General features: G+C 43.2%; 1 protein-coding gene across 4 annotated transcripts in view; it reads right to left on the bottom strand.

Moving 5' to 3' along the window:
- Window positions 1–13,648, bottom strand: part of MMS19 (MMS19 homolog, cytosolic iron-sulfur assembly component) — a 34,467-nt gene that overhangs the window by 2,134 nt on the left and 18,685 nt on the right. For 2 of the 4 annotated variants that reach the window (XM_063101887.1, XM_063101890.1), the window contains exons 9-25: window positions 8,341–8,427; window positions 7,820–7,894; window positions 7,337–7,414; window positions 6,664–6,802; window positions 6,274–6,428; window positions 5,943–6,021; window positions 5,543–5,668; window positions 5,260–5,341; window positions 4,808–4,908; window positions 4,553–4,702; window positions 3,268–3,423; window positions 2,107–2,206; window positions 1,483–1,585; window positions 1,271–1,339; window positions 936–1,062; window positions 344–444; window positions 138–194 (exon numbers count right to left, since the gene is read on the bottom strand). In XM_063101887.1, the coding sequence (XP_062957957.1) occupies window positions 138–194; window positions 344–444; window positions 936–1,062; window positions 1,271–1,339; window positions 1,483–1,585; window positions 2,107–2,206; window positions 3,268–3,423; window positions 4,553–4,702; window positions 4,808–4,908; window positions 5,260–5,341; window positions 5,543–5,668; window positions 5,943–6,021; window positions 6,274–6,428; window positions 6,664–6,802; window positions 7,337–7,414; window positions 7,820–7,894; window positions 8,341–8,427 (1,785 nt within the window). Of the gene's footprint in view, window positions 1–137; window positions 195–343; window positions 445–935; window positions 1,063–1,270; window positions 1,340–1,482; window positions 1,586–2,106; window positions 2,207–3,267; window positions 3,424–4,552; window positions 4,703–4,807; window positions 4,909–5,259; window positions 5,342–5,542; window positions 5,669–5,942; window positions 6,022–6,273; window positions 6,429–6,663; window positions 6,825–7,336; window positions 7,415–7,819; window positions 7,895–8,340; window positions 8,428–13,648 lie in introns of all 4 variants that reach the window. The other 2 variants (XM_063101889.1, XM_063101888.1) reach the window with 2 other exon arrangements.

The raw sequence follows: 13,648 nt of genomic DNA on the forward strand, positions 1-13,648 counted from the left end.
GAAAAGAGAGCCTTTAAGGTACAAGGGAGAAGAATCTTAAATACCAAAGAAAAAGATGGAAGTTGTTTCTGGGAAGAATGGGATTAAGGAAGATCCTACTTAGGTCCTAGGTTCTCCTGTCTCCAGAAAGGACTTACCCGGGCTGTAAGGCAGGAGCTGAGAGGATGGTATCTGAGCACTAGGGCCTTTGTTATCTGTAATCAGAGAGAGTGAGCAGTCAGGGAATGACACTCAAACCCCAAAGACACGAGATGCAGATACTTATGGTTCAGGGTCAAATAGGGACATTTTATTTAACCAGACATAACTGCCTCTCTAACCAGAATCCATGCCAACTCCTTACCCAGAGAAGCAGGGTGAAGGCCTGACTACGACAGGGCCTGGAGTCCAAGCCAGCCTCCACTTTGTCCATAGCTAACTGTAGAAATTCATCCAGCTGCTGTCCTAAGAAGGAAGAAGGAAATGCTCATGCAAAGGCTATACATTTTTCCTTTAATAATGAAGGATGTCAATCTTTAAGTGCAAAAGTCCTTGAGAAGTTGTTCGAAAAGGATAATACCACTTTATTTGTGGACAAAACGTTAGGACACCAGCATGACAGCCTGGTAGTCTTGTAATGCAAGGGTGCTGGCATTTGAAGAGAGGATTGTATACTTTCAATAAGGAATCATCCATAATAGCTTCACTTTAGGGAGTAGGATGGCAGAACTAGATAGAGCATTCCCCTTTTACTCCCTTCTCTTCTGAGGTACTATAGTGCTTTGTCCAACTCTGGTCTTGACTCTTGTGCCAAGGGCTGTCTCAGGACAGTGTGTGAGCAGTTGAAGCCCAAATTTATTATTAGCAAGCTTCTTTTTTAAAAAAATGAAGAGTCAACCTAAAGATTTCATTGGTAGGTGATTCAGGGAGGCTCTGACCCAGTCTCATTCTAGTACCTGCAGGGTGCTTGTTGAGGAGTCCTGCAAAGCATTTGGTAGCAGCGGTGGAGGAGAAGGGACAGATGTGGCTGCAGCTCACCTCCAATAGCTCCCGCATGAGTTGGTTCAGCTGAGGGATTTCCACCTACAGAAAACCTGGCCATGTAATGAACCCAGAGAACACTTGAACTCCAAGAGATACCCAGTAGAAAGTGGCGGCAGGGACTAGGATAGATGATAGGGTAAGTAAAAGATCAGCTTAGCTTATGGCAAATTTCAACCCAGAGGTCACGTGGAATCCACCTACCCTTGTCAATGTTAGACAAGGGTACTCCCCAAATGTCCTCACTCACATTTCGAGGCAGAGAGCAAACAAATGCCATAAGTAGTGCAATCAGCCGTCTCTGCCCCAAGGAGCCATCCTGTAAAGGAAGAAGAGCCCTATCAAGCCTGTCCTGCTAGCCATAGGCTTGTCTGCCCCATACTCATCCCAGATTTGCCCTAAAAAAATAAGTTTGAAGTACGTAAGTTCCAACTTTTCCCTCATCTGATCCATCAGACTCACCTGGAATGGCTGGAATCTGCTTGGGAAACTGTTTTCAGGCAGAAAAGAGATGTTGCCATCCAAGAAGAGGGGCACAATGCTGGTGACACTCTGGGCAGCTAACCTGGGGCAGAGTACTAAGTATAATTGAGGAGCCAGGAATTTAAAGCAGCCCTCCCCTCCACTACAGTGCTTTTTAACCTGGGGTTCACATTAGGGTCACTGAGTCAATGGGACAGGCCATGATTATTCACATATACAACAAATGTTAATTTGGCACATATGTGCCAGGAAACATTCCCATTCTAGGACCTGATTATAATAGCAGTGGACCAGACAGATCAAATCCCTATTTTCTTGGCGCTTACAATCTAGTAGAGAGCTCAATGTATATTTTTAAAATGTTCCACAGGTGATTCTTATGTACATCTGCAGCTAAGAACCATTATCCCATGGCTTACCCATCCCCATAGTTCATGGTGCTAAAAGCCCCTTACTTTTGCTTAGCAAAACTTACAAAACAACTGCCTCCATATTTAAACAGGACTAAAAGGACAGATGACAAGACAGCTATCTGTTGTGTCTTCTCAAGAATGTTTATTCGTTCTCAAGCTGGGTTTAAACTGCATCCATGATTACACTCACTCAGGGCTCAGGTGGGTGGTGGCAGTGCCAATGACAGACACCATGGCGGCCAAGACCTCATCCTCCAACAGCACTTTTCTGAGAACTGAGGGCTCGTTCTCTGCAAAGTCAAATCAAACCAAAACACACAAACACACAATCACAAGACCATTACTATTGTTCAGAGATCCAAATGATTAGGTTCTGTCATCATCATCATGACTCTGGGGCTCAACTCCAGCCATAACAGCAGCATTTTTTTTTTTTTTTTTTTTTGAAAAGATGACCAGTAAGGGGATCTTAACCCTTGACAACCCTTGGTGTTGTCAGCACCACTCTCTCCCAAGTGAACTAACCAGCCATCCTTATGTAGGGATCTGAACCCGCAGCCTTGGTGTTATCAGCACCGTACTCTCCCAAGTGAGCCACGGGCCGGCCCTAGCAGCAGCAGTTTTTAATCTGTTTTTTAGTAGTGCTGTAGTCCTGAGAACCACCAAGGGCACCAGAACAGGAGTGATCTAACCTGCGGCCACACAGAACTCTTGAGAACTCTGTGCGCAGTCCTTTGACTATGCAGTAATGGAAAATAATGATAGCTAATATAAATGTTCTTAACATCAGAGATAGTAATGATTGTCTTTTAAAAAATTTTTAAATAACATGCATTTATCTTCATGGGCCCTTATTATTTACAGCAACTATCATACACTGAATACTTTGTAGCAAGGCACTAATCATCATCATATTTAATCCTTAACTACTACCCTGTGTTAGAGGTACTACCCTTTATCCCCATCTCACAAGTGAGGAAACCGAGGCTTAGAAAGGCTGAATATCTTCACCTAAGTTAGCAAGTGGTGGAGTTGAGGATGAAACCCCAACCAGGTCTGCTTGACTCCAGAGCTCAATTCTAACTAAACTAATTACATAGCAACTAAAGGGAAAATAGGTATGCATACTTTTGGAAGTTGCTAACACTAGTGGATTTTGGTTCCTGGCATTGGTCAGTTGGCACCCTTTGCTCTAAAGTGAAATCTTACTCTGGGGACAAAGGATTCAAAATAAAGCCTCTGATGATACAAAGTGCAGTACCACCAACTCTCAGAGGATGGCAGTGGTGTCCAACACTAATTGAAGGCAGAATTCTCAGAGGATGGGAGAAGGAAAGATGGAGAAAGTTACCTGGCATGGAAGCTTGCACAGCCAAGGCAAGCAAGCAAGGTATAGCTGTCTGGTGGAAATACCAGCAGTTCTCGGGGTCTTGCTGGCATTTTTCTGCCACCTGCTGGAGGCTCTGACAGACAGCAATAACTTCACTGGATCCTGCAACCATATTCCCTGTGTGGTGAGAAAGTCAGTGTTCTCTGTAAGGCTTTTTTTTTTGTGACCGGTAAGGGAATCGCAACCCTTGGCTTGGCGTCGCCCGCACCATGCTCAGCCAGTGAGCGCACCGGCCATCCCTACATAGGATCCAAACCCGCAGCGGGAGCGCTGCTGAGCCCCCAGCACCGCATTCTCCCGAGTGAGCCACAGGGTCGGCCCTGTAAGGCTTTCTTAAAAGCACTTTCAGGTATTTCTGATACAGCAGATGGGAAGAATAGTCAAAGATAAATGACTAACGAGACCAAGAGTGTCTTATTAAAGAGCTGAGTCATTTTATTCTCTTGGCTGTTCTTTTTCATCCGTTCAGACTTCAGAGTTGAGACCTGCTCTGTGCTAGGCTCTGCAACAGAAGCATTCCTACATTCTCATAACCTTAGAAGTATCATTTCCCCTACTTCACAGAGCAGGACATAGAGGCTCAATGAATTATCAGTGGTTTTTTCAGGTGCAAGGTTCGGAATCAAACCCAGGTTACACTGAGTTGGGTGTTTTGAGTTGGTGTTCTTTCTATTACGTAACAGCTGCTGGATCAACCACTATAGACCTGGATCTACCCACAGGGCTGGGCAGTCCAAAGCAGAGAGCTTAGGTTAATGAGGACCCATCGTGATCATGCAGATTCCCAGTAGCAACAGGTGCTGTCACTTTTGCCTTGGAGCAATGATTCTCAAACAGTGCTTCTCAGACTCCAGGGTGCCTATGAGTTACCTGGGGAGCCTGTTAACATGCAGACTCTGATCAGTGAGGGCATGAGATTCTGCACTTCTAACATGCTCCCAGATGATACCCATGCTGCCAGTTGACAACCATATTGTGAGCACCACAGCCTTAGAGTGGTGCTTCTCAATTCTGACCCCACATGAAAATTGCCTGGGCACTCTTAATAACTACTTTTGCCCAGGTCCCATCCCTTCTCAGACACTGGTTCAGGTGGACTGAAGACCAGGCATCAGTATTTTTTTGTTTACTGAGTCATTCTTACGTACAACTACAATTAGAACCACTGCATTATAGGCATCAACTCCAAACCTGACTACAGCTCCACATTCAGCCCAGCTTCTTGATTATTATTGCCAGTAGTTACCTTTGTCCATCTGCCAGAGATGCTGCAGCAGCAGAGGCAGCGTCTCCTTGACAATGCTGGGATGTGTTGATATAGCTGACAAGGCTTGTAGACAGTGCACATGCCGGGAGCATTTGGTGGACTCATGACCTCTAGCCAAATCTGACTCTCCTAAAAGTAATCCAGGAGACAAGGTTTTACTGTGTGATGGCAAGCATGAAGGCCCCCAAAGCCTTGTTGGGAGGGGGTGGGCCACAGAAGATCAGAGACACATACCTATGCACAGCTCCTCAGCAAGCTTAGGTACTAGGTGGCTGCTGAAGGCCAAAGGGTAGAGAGTGGCCAGGGTTCCTGAGGCTTCTAATGCTGCCACCCTACTAGGGGCACAGAGCAGATGAACATTAGTTGAGCCTTGGCTCACCGTTCTCTTGCCTAGGCCTGCCATTAGGCAGATTTAGGTGTGTGGGCTCCCAAGTCTGCCTTGTTGAAGAGCAAAATTCAAATACCTACAATCATTGAGTTGGACAGGGCTTCTTAATGCCCAAGAAAAGAGAGAGCAGAGCGGTCCCACATCTCTCCAACTGGTTAGCAGCCAGAGCGAAACACAGAGCCCACCTCCCCTAAGAAGAGCAAGGGTCAGAAGCACAGAGCCCTGGTCCTTTCTGGATCTGTTGCTGCCAATACAAAGGTAGGGAACAGCTTGCTCTGTCTCACTGTTAGATTCTCACCAACTCTGGGAATCCTCCTCCAGGAAACTCAGTCTGTATAGGTGACCCACTGCTAGCTCCAAGTCCCCAGAAGATAGGAGATCTGTAGTTAGAAGAGAACATGAACCTTATCTTTCTTCCCCTGCAGCCACCACAACAGGATTCCAAAAATCCTATTAGAAATCCCAAAGCAACCAGAGTTGCAGTGAGAACAGGGAATTAAGACTGCTCTTCACTTAAGACAGAAAATTGCAAGGAAGGGACCAATACTATTATCTTCTTCTCTTTTTTCCTTAAGTTTTACCTGGCTGGGCACCTAAGACTGTGAGTATACGAATGCCCATGAGCTGAAGCTGGGTATTGGGGTCTGTTAGGGCCGTGAATGCCAGTGAGCACAGCTGGTCCTTGAAGCCACTCAGAGGCCTTTGATCTAGGGGGAGAGAGAGGCCAGGTTAGAGTCCAGGTTAGAAGGAAGCCCTTACATTCCCTATCTGACTCAGCAGGGATGCAAAGATAACTTGGGACAGATTTAAAGAGCTTAATCCACTGGATGTCCAGTAAGCATGCTGGGAAAAAATAAACAGTGTTCTCTTGTGCTATAACCTCAGAACAGGACCAACTGTTCTAGACTACTTCTCTTGCTATGTCCTTTATAGGCTGTAGTGCTCAACAGTGCCAAGGATACACCTGGAAGGTGACCTCACCTTTGTCTTCATAGCTCCATTTCTGCTGCAGTTTCAAAAAACCCAGGATCATTTCAAGGATTGTCCGCCGCTGGTTGCTCTGTAACGTTTCAAGAGCTACTGAGTAAAAGAATATTTTAAAGGATTCTAATCCTGCTACTCTAGACGTAGGGAGAATTATCCTTTTTATGTAACAGTGAGTCAGGGAAAAGAAAGAACAAGGGAACCAGCAGGAGCTAATGGGAGCAAACCCCAAGTTCTACTACCTGGGACCACGCTAAAGCTTCTTTTTGAGAAAGGGATCCTAGCACACAAGTCCCTTCATTTCCCCTCAAAGATTCTGCTCCCTTACCTGACTGTGCTTGTGGAACTGTTCTAGCAGTAAAAGCAGTACGTTGCTGGTGATGTGGTCATAGGCTCGGGGAGATGCACCTGCAGCTGCCTGCAACAGTTTGGCACTAGGCCACACCAGTTTCATATCCGGTTCACACAGATGGTGCCTGCAGTCTACAGAAGCAGCACATCACAGACCTGGGGAGTAGGCCGAATGTTGCCCGATTCCCCCAGAGTCCATAGAAGTTGGAGACTGAGACCTGGGACAGTCTGCTAGCAGTTACTACTCAAATTGTTTTCAATTCAAAGTAGGGCTCCAGCCCCCAAAACATATGAAAGGTCATTGGCCTTTTAGGGATGTTATCTCTATTATGCTCACTCCCTTTTCTGGCAGCCATGGCTCCATTACCCTGTAGAATGTTGCTAAGGAAGGAGTCAAGGAGGTCCTCGGCATCAGCCCTCAGCACTGAGCAAGACAAACACGCAGTCAGGGAGTGGAGGGCCGCCAGGCCCTCTGCCTCCACCCGCTCACTTGCCGTCTGGAACACCTGTCGGGGAGGGATCCCATGGCTACTGAGGTGAGCTTGCACCAGATGAGACCCCACCCATCCACTGCCTATTTCCTTGAGGGAGGGGGGTTGGGGTTGAGGACCTTTAGGGCACAGCAATGGAAATTAACACCCCAACTGAATGTCTTCTCAATGGGTGTATTCTTACCAAGTCCTTAGTCCCACTAGGATTGATATACATACATTCTGAGAAACAGAATGCCAACTCTGAGCAGTGGCTTTTGGGATCCCCTATCCTAAGTCTCTTTTTTTCTCCCTCTATTCAGCATGGTACCAAAGGCACCATGACCTACACTCCTTGCCATGGAAGTGGACATTGTGCAAAGGTGATCCAAGTGCTCTCAACAAGCAGCTGACCCTCATACAGAACTCTCTCCCTTGTCATTAAACTAGAAGTATGTCACAGTACCTTGGCCATGGGGACAACTGAAAGAAAAGGACAGGATGTATTATTTCCCCTCATGCCTGACAACTGGGAGTTAACCTTAGTGAGTTTATCTAAGTAACACTCACCTCTCTGCGGATAGAAGTCCAAAGGCTGGGGAGAAAGTCCTTCAGTTCCTTCTGTCCATACACAGCACAGCAAGCATTCTGCCAAGGAAACTGCAGGTATCAGCTATCTATACACTCAGATGTCCTAGGATATGCAGGCACCTGAGCAAAATGGCACCTCAAAGAGCCTGGCTCTCAGCAGAAAAACCAGCAGGATTTCGTAACAGTCCTACCTGGGACACAGAAAAATAGCAGCTCATTCTGACTGATGAAAAAGAAGCATAAAGAGGGAGCCTTGGTCAGCCTTTCCTAAGTTACCACTCAGTGATTACAGGACAAGACAATATGCAGCTGGGGGCTTTAGGTCAACATACAGGCCCAAATCCTGGGTATCCCTCTTTTGAGGCCCACAAACTGTCCCCTGCCTGTCCAAGAATCTATATCTTTTAGTACCCTAACTTACCCTAAAGGCAGCTGGATTCTGCAAGGTGAAAAATCACTTACCAGAGTCTGCAGAGAATCCAGCTTGGCACTCAGAATCTCGGAATCCACTTTCTCAATCAGTAGGGGCAGCAGGAACTGTGGGAGAGAAGGAAGAACTTAAGCCTGAGATGGGTAATGTCTCAGCCACACCAAGGTCAACCATGCCCTTACTGTCACTAGTCCCCAGGGGCAGGTGGGTACAACATCAAGGAGCTATACTCAAGTTAGGAGTTGTGATTGTAAGCTAACTTTCCTGCCAAGCTGTAGCCAGAGCCCCAGTTATCTGAAAAATGGGCAAATTGGCAAAACTGTAGGATTTCAAAAGATAGTACCACAAAGGGATTGAATTACTATTTCAAAGGAAGAGACGGTCAAGTTTTCTATACAGAAGGTCTGAATATACTTGCCACACAAGACACCTGTAGGGATGTCATACCCTAAAATGTATACTGGAACTTTCTTTTCCCCCATGCTTTTAACTGTTCTTTCTTTGGGGCTTTCTATGGCCATAGGCTATATAATCTAATCTTGGCTAGACCCACCTCAGCAAATCGTGGTGTAGAAGCCAGCACAGCTCGAAGACTCAGAATGAGATCTTCTCTCTGGATACCATGGGGATCATTAGGTGGCTGGAAAAGGGAGAAGGGTCATGGGTTTAGTTAACTCATCAGATCACACAGGGACACAGGCTTGAACCTGGCAACCCTGCAGAACAGGGTGATATTTACACCTAATCTGGTAGAATAGTATGATATGAGGCCCCAGCAAGAAGACATGCTTGCTCTTATGTGTTCCCTACGAATTTTTGTCTTTTAGGCACTTATTTTTTATCTGATCACACATTTTCTAACTGATTTATCATTTCACCACTTCTGAGTGATGAATCTCTGATAAGCACCCTTAACATTCTGGTGCACTGCTTTCTTCTCTGCATATATATTACTATGTGTTAGTATACACTGTTTCCCTATAAAATATATATACTTTAAAGAACGCTACCATTTTGTACATAATAGTTTGGAATCTATACATTTTTTTTTTTTAATAAAGATGACCGGTAAGGGGATCTTAACCCTTGACTTGGTGTTGTCAGCACCACACTCTCCCAAGTGAGCTAACCGGCCATCCCTATACAGGGATCCGAACCCGTAGCTTTGGTGTTATCAGCACCACACTCTCCTAAGTGAGCCACGGGCTGGCCCTTGGAATCTATTTTTTTACTTAATACATTAAGAACATTTTTCTGTGGTATTAAAATTATTCTTTCATGACATTAGCTTTAGTGGCTGATACTATTTCATTGTGTGGTTCAGCCATAGCTTACTTAAATAATTCCTCTTTGATGGACATTTCTATTTTTCCACCCTGTAATTCTGACAAAATAAAAGACACTGATGGTTTCTATATCAAGATGGCAGATTGAAAACATGAATCAGATTTTCCTTTTCCCCTTTGGAAATGCCACCAAAAATATAGTACAGGGATTTTCTTTTTTTTAAAGAAATAAAGCTAAAGGTCGAAAAGAACAGGATAAGAGATACTATAGCAACAAAATTTTAGAAGCTGAAAAACAGATGGCTAAGAAGAAAATGACTTAACAGATCCAAGAGAACAGAATCCTGGGTAGGTTTGGGGTAAGTTGAATGACTACCTACGCACACTGCGGAGTCCTCAAAAGGCCTTGGAACTAGCAGTACCAGGTACCTTTGGAATTGGGAGTATGGCTAGAGAAGCAATCTGACATCCTAGATTGTCTCCCAACTCATCCCTAAGTGTAGCAGAACCCAGAGGTTTAATTCTCTGGAGAGGGTAAGGTAGAAAGGTCTTTAGTCTTAGGAGCAGTAGAGGGGCTGGAATGCTGTACCAAAAGAGGAGGTCTAAGTGATATGGTACTGACTCCTAAGATTTTCAACTTCTTCTAGCCCTATTTGTAGTCAGATTTCTCTCCCTAGGTAGATCTAAGGTCTTTTCTAGAAGAACCTGACTAGCCCAAGAGGAAGAATATTTTGGGGGTTCCCCAAACTGTCCATGTAAACAACTCTCTAATGAAGCTTTCACACTTAACAACACCATTCCATGAGCTCAGAGCTTCCACCTGACTTTATAATCCTTTCTTTGCAACAACATGCACAGACTCCCAAGGATGATCAAAATCCAGCAAACTGAAAAAAGCTTGGAGGGAACAAGGACTATTTGGAGAAAAGATATATTAAAAGGTAACATATCATTAATGTTTTCAAGACAAATAAGAAAATAATCCATTAAGTAAACAAGAACAGAATGCTATAAAAAAATTTAGAGATCAACAACAAAAAGCTCTTGGAAATTCAAAGCATGAATGCAGAAATAGGAAAAAAAAAATCAACATAAGGGATTATTTGGAGATGTGCTAGTCCTGGGCATTTCTAATCTCATATCCATTCCTTGCCTTTTTCCTGCTCTGTACTGCAGAGGGCTGACCACTATAAGCTGTATTTCCCAGACTCCCATATTGGTCTAGGTTCTTCTACAAGTTCCTTTTCGAAGAAGGTGGGAAGAAGGAAGGGAAAAGGCAGGGCAGAAGCAAGGGAAAAGCCAGGGCGTTTCTTCCCTTCCCTCCAACTCAGTTGGTATTCATCATTGACAGCATATCCTCCCATGGCTCCAGCTCATACTATAGGCCCACTGTGGTTCCAGTAATATCAACTCGCCTTTGTCCCTCCAGCCTAGGGGTGGTGGTGGCTTCCTGCTATTGAAAATCTCTGGTTTTCCTCACTGTCCTGTTTGGCTTCTCAGCTCTCCCTTCACTTGTATAACCAACTTCCTGCATTAAATTATTTGTTTTAAATATCAAAGTGGTTTCTGTTTTCATGGCTGGACTTTGATAGAAAAGATAAAACTGGAATTCTATTATATAGTAACAAAAAGATATAGATAGAAAATAGGAAAGAAAAGGTAAGAAAATCAGAGGTCTAACAAAAGATTAACAGGAGTTCCAAGAAGAAGGAATAGAGAAAACGGGAGGAAATCATCAATGAAAGAATTCAAAAAAATTTCCCAGGACTGAAGGACATGAGTATCCAGATTGACAGGGCCTACCAAGTACCTAACACAATGAATGAAACACACCCACACTAAGGTACATCATTGTGAAGTTTCAATATATTGGGAGAAATCAACCTTAAAGCTTTCTAGAGAGGAGGAAAAAAGTGGTGAATACAATGGTTTACGAAACAGAAGGAATTTAGATTTCTCTACACTAAATGGAAACTAGATATAAATGTAGCAATGCCCTCAAAATCTTGGGGGAAAAGAATTTCCATCATTGAACTGCGTACCCATACTGTCAACAGTGGAAGGAAAGAATGAAGACATTTTAGACTTATAAAACTAAAAAATTTTCACTTCTTCACACATCCTCTTAAGAAGATACTAAAAGATGTATACACTACCAGACTGAGGGATTAAACCACAAAATGAGGATTATATGAACTCAGGAAATAGGAGATCTGATCCAAGTGAAAGGATAAGGGAATCCTAGGATAATGATGAAGAAAGATCCAAAATCTACTCTGCATGAAGAATAGAAAGCAACCAGTTGACATTGTATGGTCCATAGGCTAAGAATGGTTTTAACATTTTTAAATAGCTGAAAAAAAGGTTTAAAAAAAAGACTATCTCATGACGTGAAAATTATGAGATTCAAATTTCAGTGTCCATAAATAAAGTTTTATTGGAATACAGCCACTGTACCATATTCCTGTGTGTATAGCTATTTTCATGCTGTAACAGCAGAGCTACAGAGTTGCAATGGAGATCATATGGCCCACAAAGACCAAAATAGGTACTATCTGGCCCTTTATAGAAAAAGTTGGCCAACCCCTTCTCTAGAATGAGAATATAGGCATAATGAAAGTGAAAGGAACCAAACCTTACACTGATTTGTAAGACAATAAAGATTTCTAACACAAATAGCCAAGAGTCTGTTTTAATTAATACCTTGACAAAAAGCTTTCTGCTTTCAATAGATTGCAATACAAAACACATAAAAACCTGCTTGAATAAGAGAAACTCTCCTCTCATTTTCTGTAAGTTTGTTTTGCTTAGAGTATTTCTGGGAAAATATATAAACAACTGAGAAGAGTGATTGTTTCCAAAGTGAAAATGGACGGTGGTAGTAAAGGGGTATGAAAGAGACTCATTCTTTCCCTTTAAATGTTGAATCATGCTCATTGTATTACCTTTCAAAAAAAATGAATGAAATACTCTCCTCTTCCTCAAATTATAAATGTACATATTCTTTGACCCAGCAATTCCACTTTTAGGAATTTATCCTATTATTATACCCATATGTACATAAGTTGCAGCACTGCCTGTAACAGCAAAAGATTAGCAACAACCTTTACCCCACAGAGGACTAGTGAAATTAATTAGGAATTTCCACACATAGGAATATTATGTAGCCATTTAAAAAAATGCAAAAACTAATTTACATACTGATATGGAATACTCTCCAAGATATACTGTTAAGTGAAAAAAAAGCAAAGTACAGTGATGGAGTTTGGATGTGTTGTCCCCTCCAAAACTCATGTGGAAATTTGATCTCCAATGTGGCAGTGTTGGAAACTGATTGAGTCAAGGGGGCGGATCCCTCATGAATGGATTAATGCTCTCCCTGGGGAAAGGGGGATTAATGAGTGAGTTCTCGCTTGATTAGTTCCCGCGAGAGCTCATTGCTTAAAAAGACCCTGGCACCCTCTCTCTCTTGCTTCCTCTGGCCATGTGATCTGCTTGTATCCGCCGGCTGCCTGCCATTTTCCGCCATGAGTAGAAGCAGCCTGAGGCCCGTGCCAGACGCAGCTGTCCCAGAATCGTAAGCCAAATAAACCTGTTTTCTTTATAAATTTCCCAGTCTCAGGTATTTCTGTTATAGCAACACAAAACGGACTAATACATATAGAAACAGTGTGAATATATATGCTACCATTTGTGGGGGGAGTGTAAAGCATCTGCTTAAAAATGTGTAAAAAAAGCTCTATAAAGATACAAGCATAACTAATTTTATAAAGATAAAATTGGTTGACCATGGAGAAAGGAACTTGGGAGTAGGAAGATTTTTCACCCTTTTCCATCTTCTGAATTTTGAATCATGTGAATGCATTACCTTTTCGAAAACAAAACACAAAATAAAGGCAAAACCAGAGATCCCTGGTAGCTAAACCAGGATCTTTCAACATTTCAAAGGCCTAAGTTCCTCTGAGTTAGAAATAGGGATACTGATTATGAAAGAGAAGAAAAGAATTTCAAGAAAGAGGTAGTCCCAAGCAACCTGCTGTCAAATGAAACAAGCTGGTAAGAAATTCCTTACAGCAAAGATGGCTGTGTCACTTTAAAGGCAGTGAGAGTCAATACTCAAATGTTGTTTGGCATGCTGTAACAGAACTTTAATTTCTTCCAAATTACTAATGCTTGCAGTACACATTCCTACACATGCCCACGCAGTGATGAACCCTGAGTGTTTGGAAAGAGAAGGGAAACCAAATGCAGAGTGGGAGGAAGGCCCAAGAGGGGCAGAGTAAACACCACCTGTACATACTGTGTTCAATTGTGCTTTCTTTGTTTCATCAATTTGTTCCTATTGCCTGAGATGCCCTTTTCAACTCCAGAATCATATCCTACGCACCTCTTAGAAACCAACTGAAATCCTGTCTTATCTTCCTACTCTAGCTCACACTGAACTCTGTCTTCTCTGAACAACTACAGCACCACTCATTTTGGTATCTAATCTCATACTGTTATTTAAATGTTTCAACCGTCAAGGGCAGAGACCATGTTTTGTAATCCTGCAGCCCTCAGCACTAAGTACGTTGT

This window comes from Cynocephalus volans, chromosome 7 (genome assembly GCF_027409185.1).
Source record: "Cynocephalus volans isolate mCynVol1 chromosome 7, mCynVol1.pri, whole genome shotgun sequence".
Classification (NCBI taxonomy): Eukaryota; Metazoa; Chordata; class Mammalia; order Dermoptera; family Cynocephalidae; genus Cynocephalus; species Cynocephalus volans.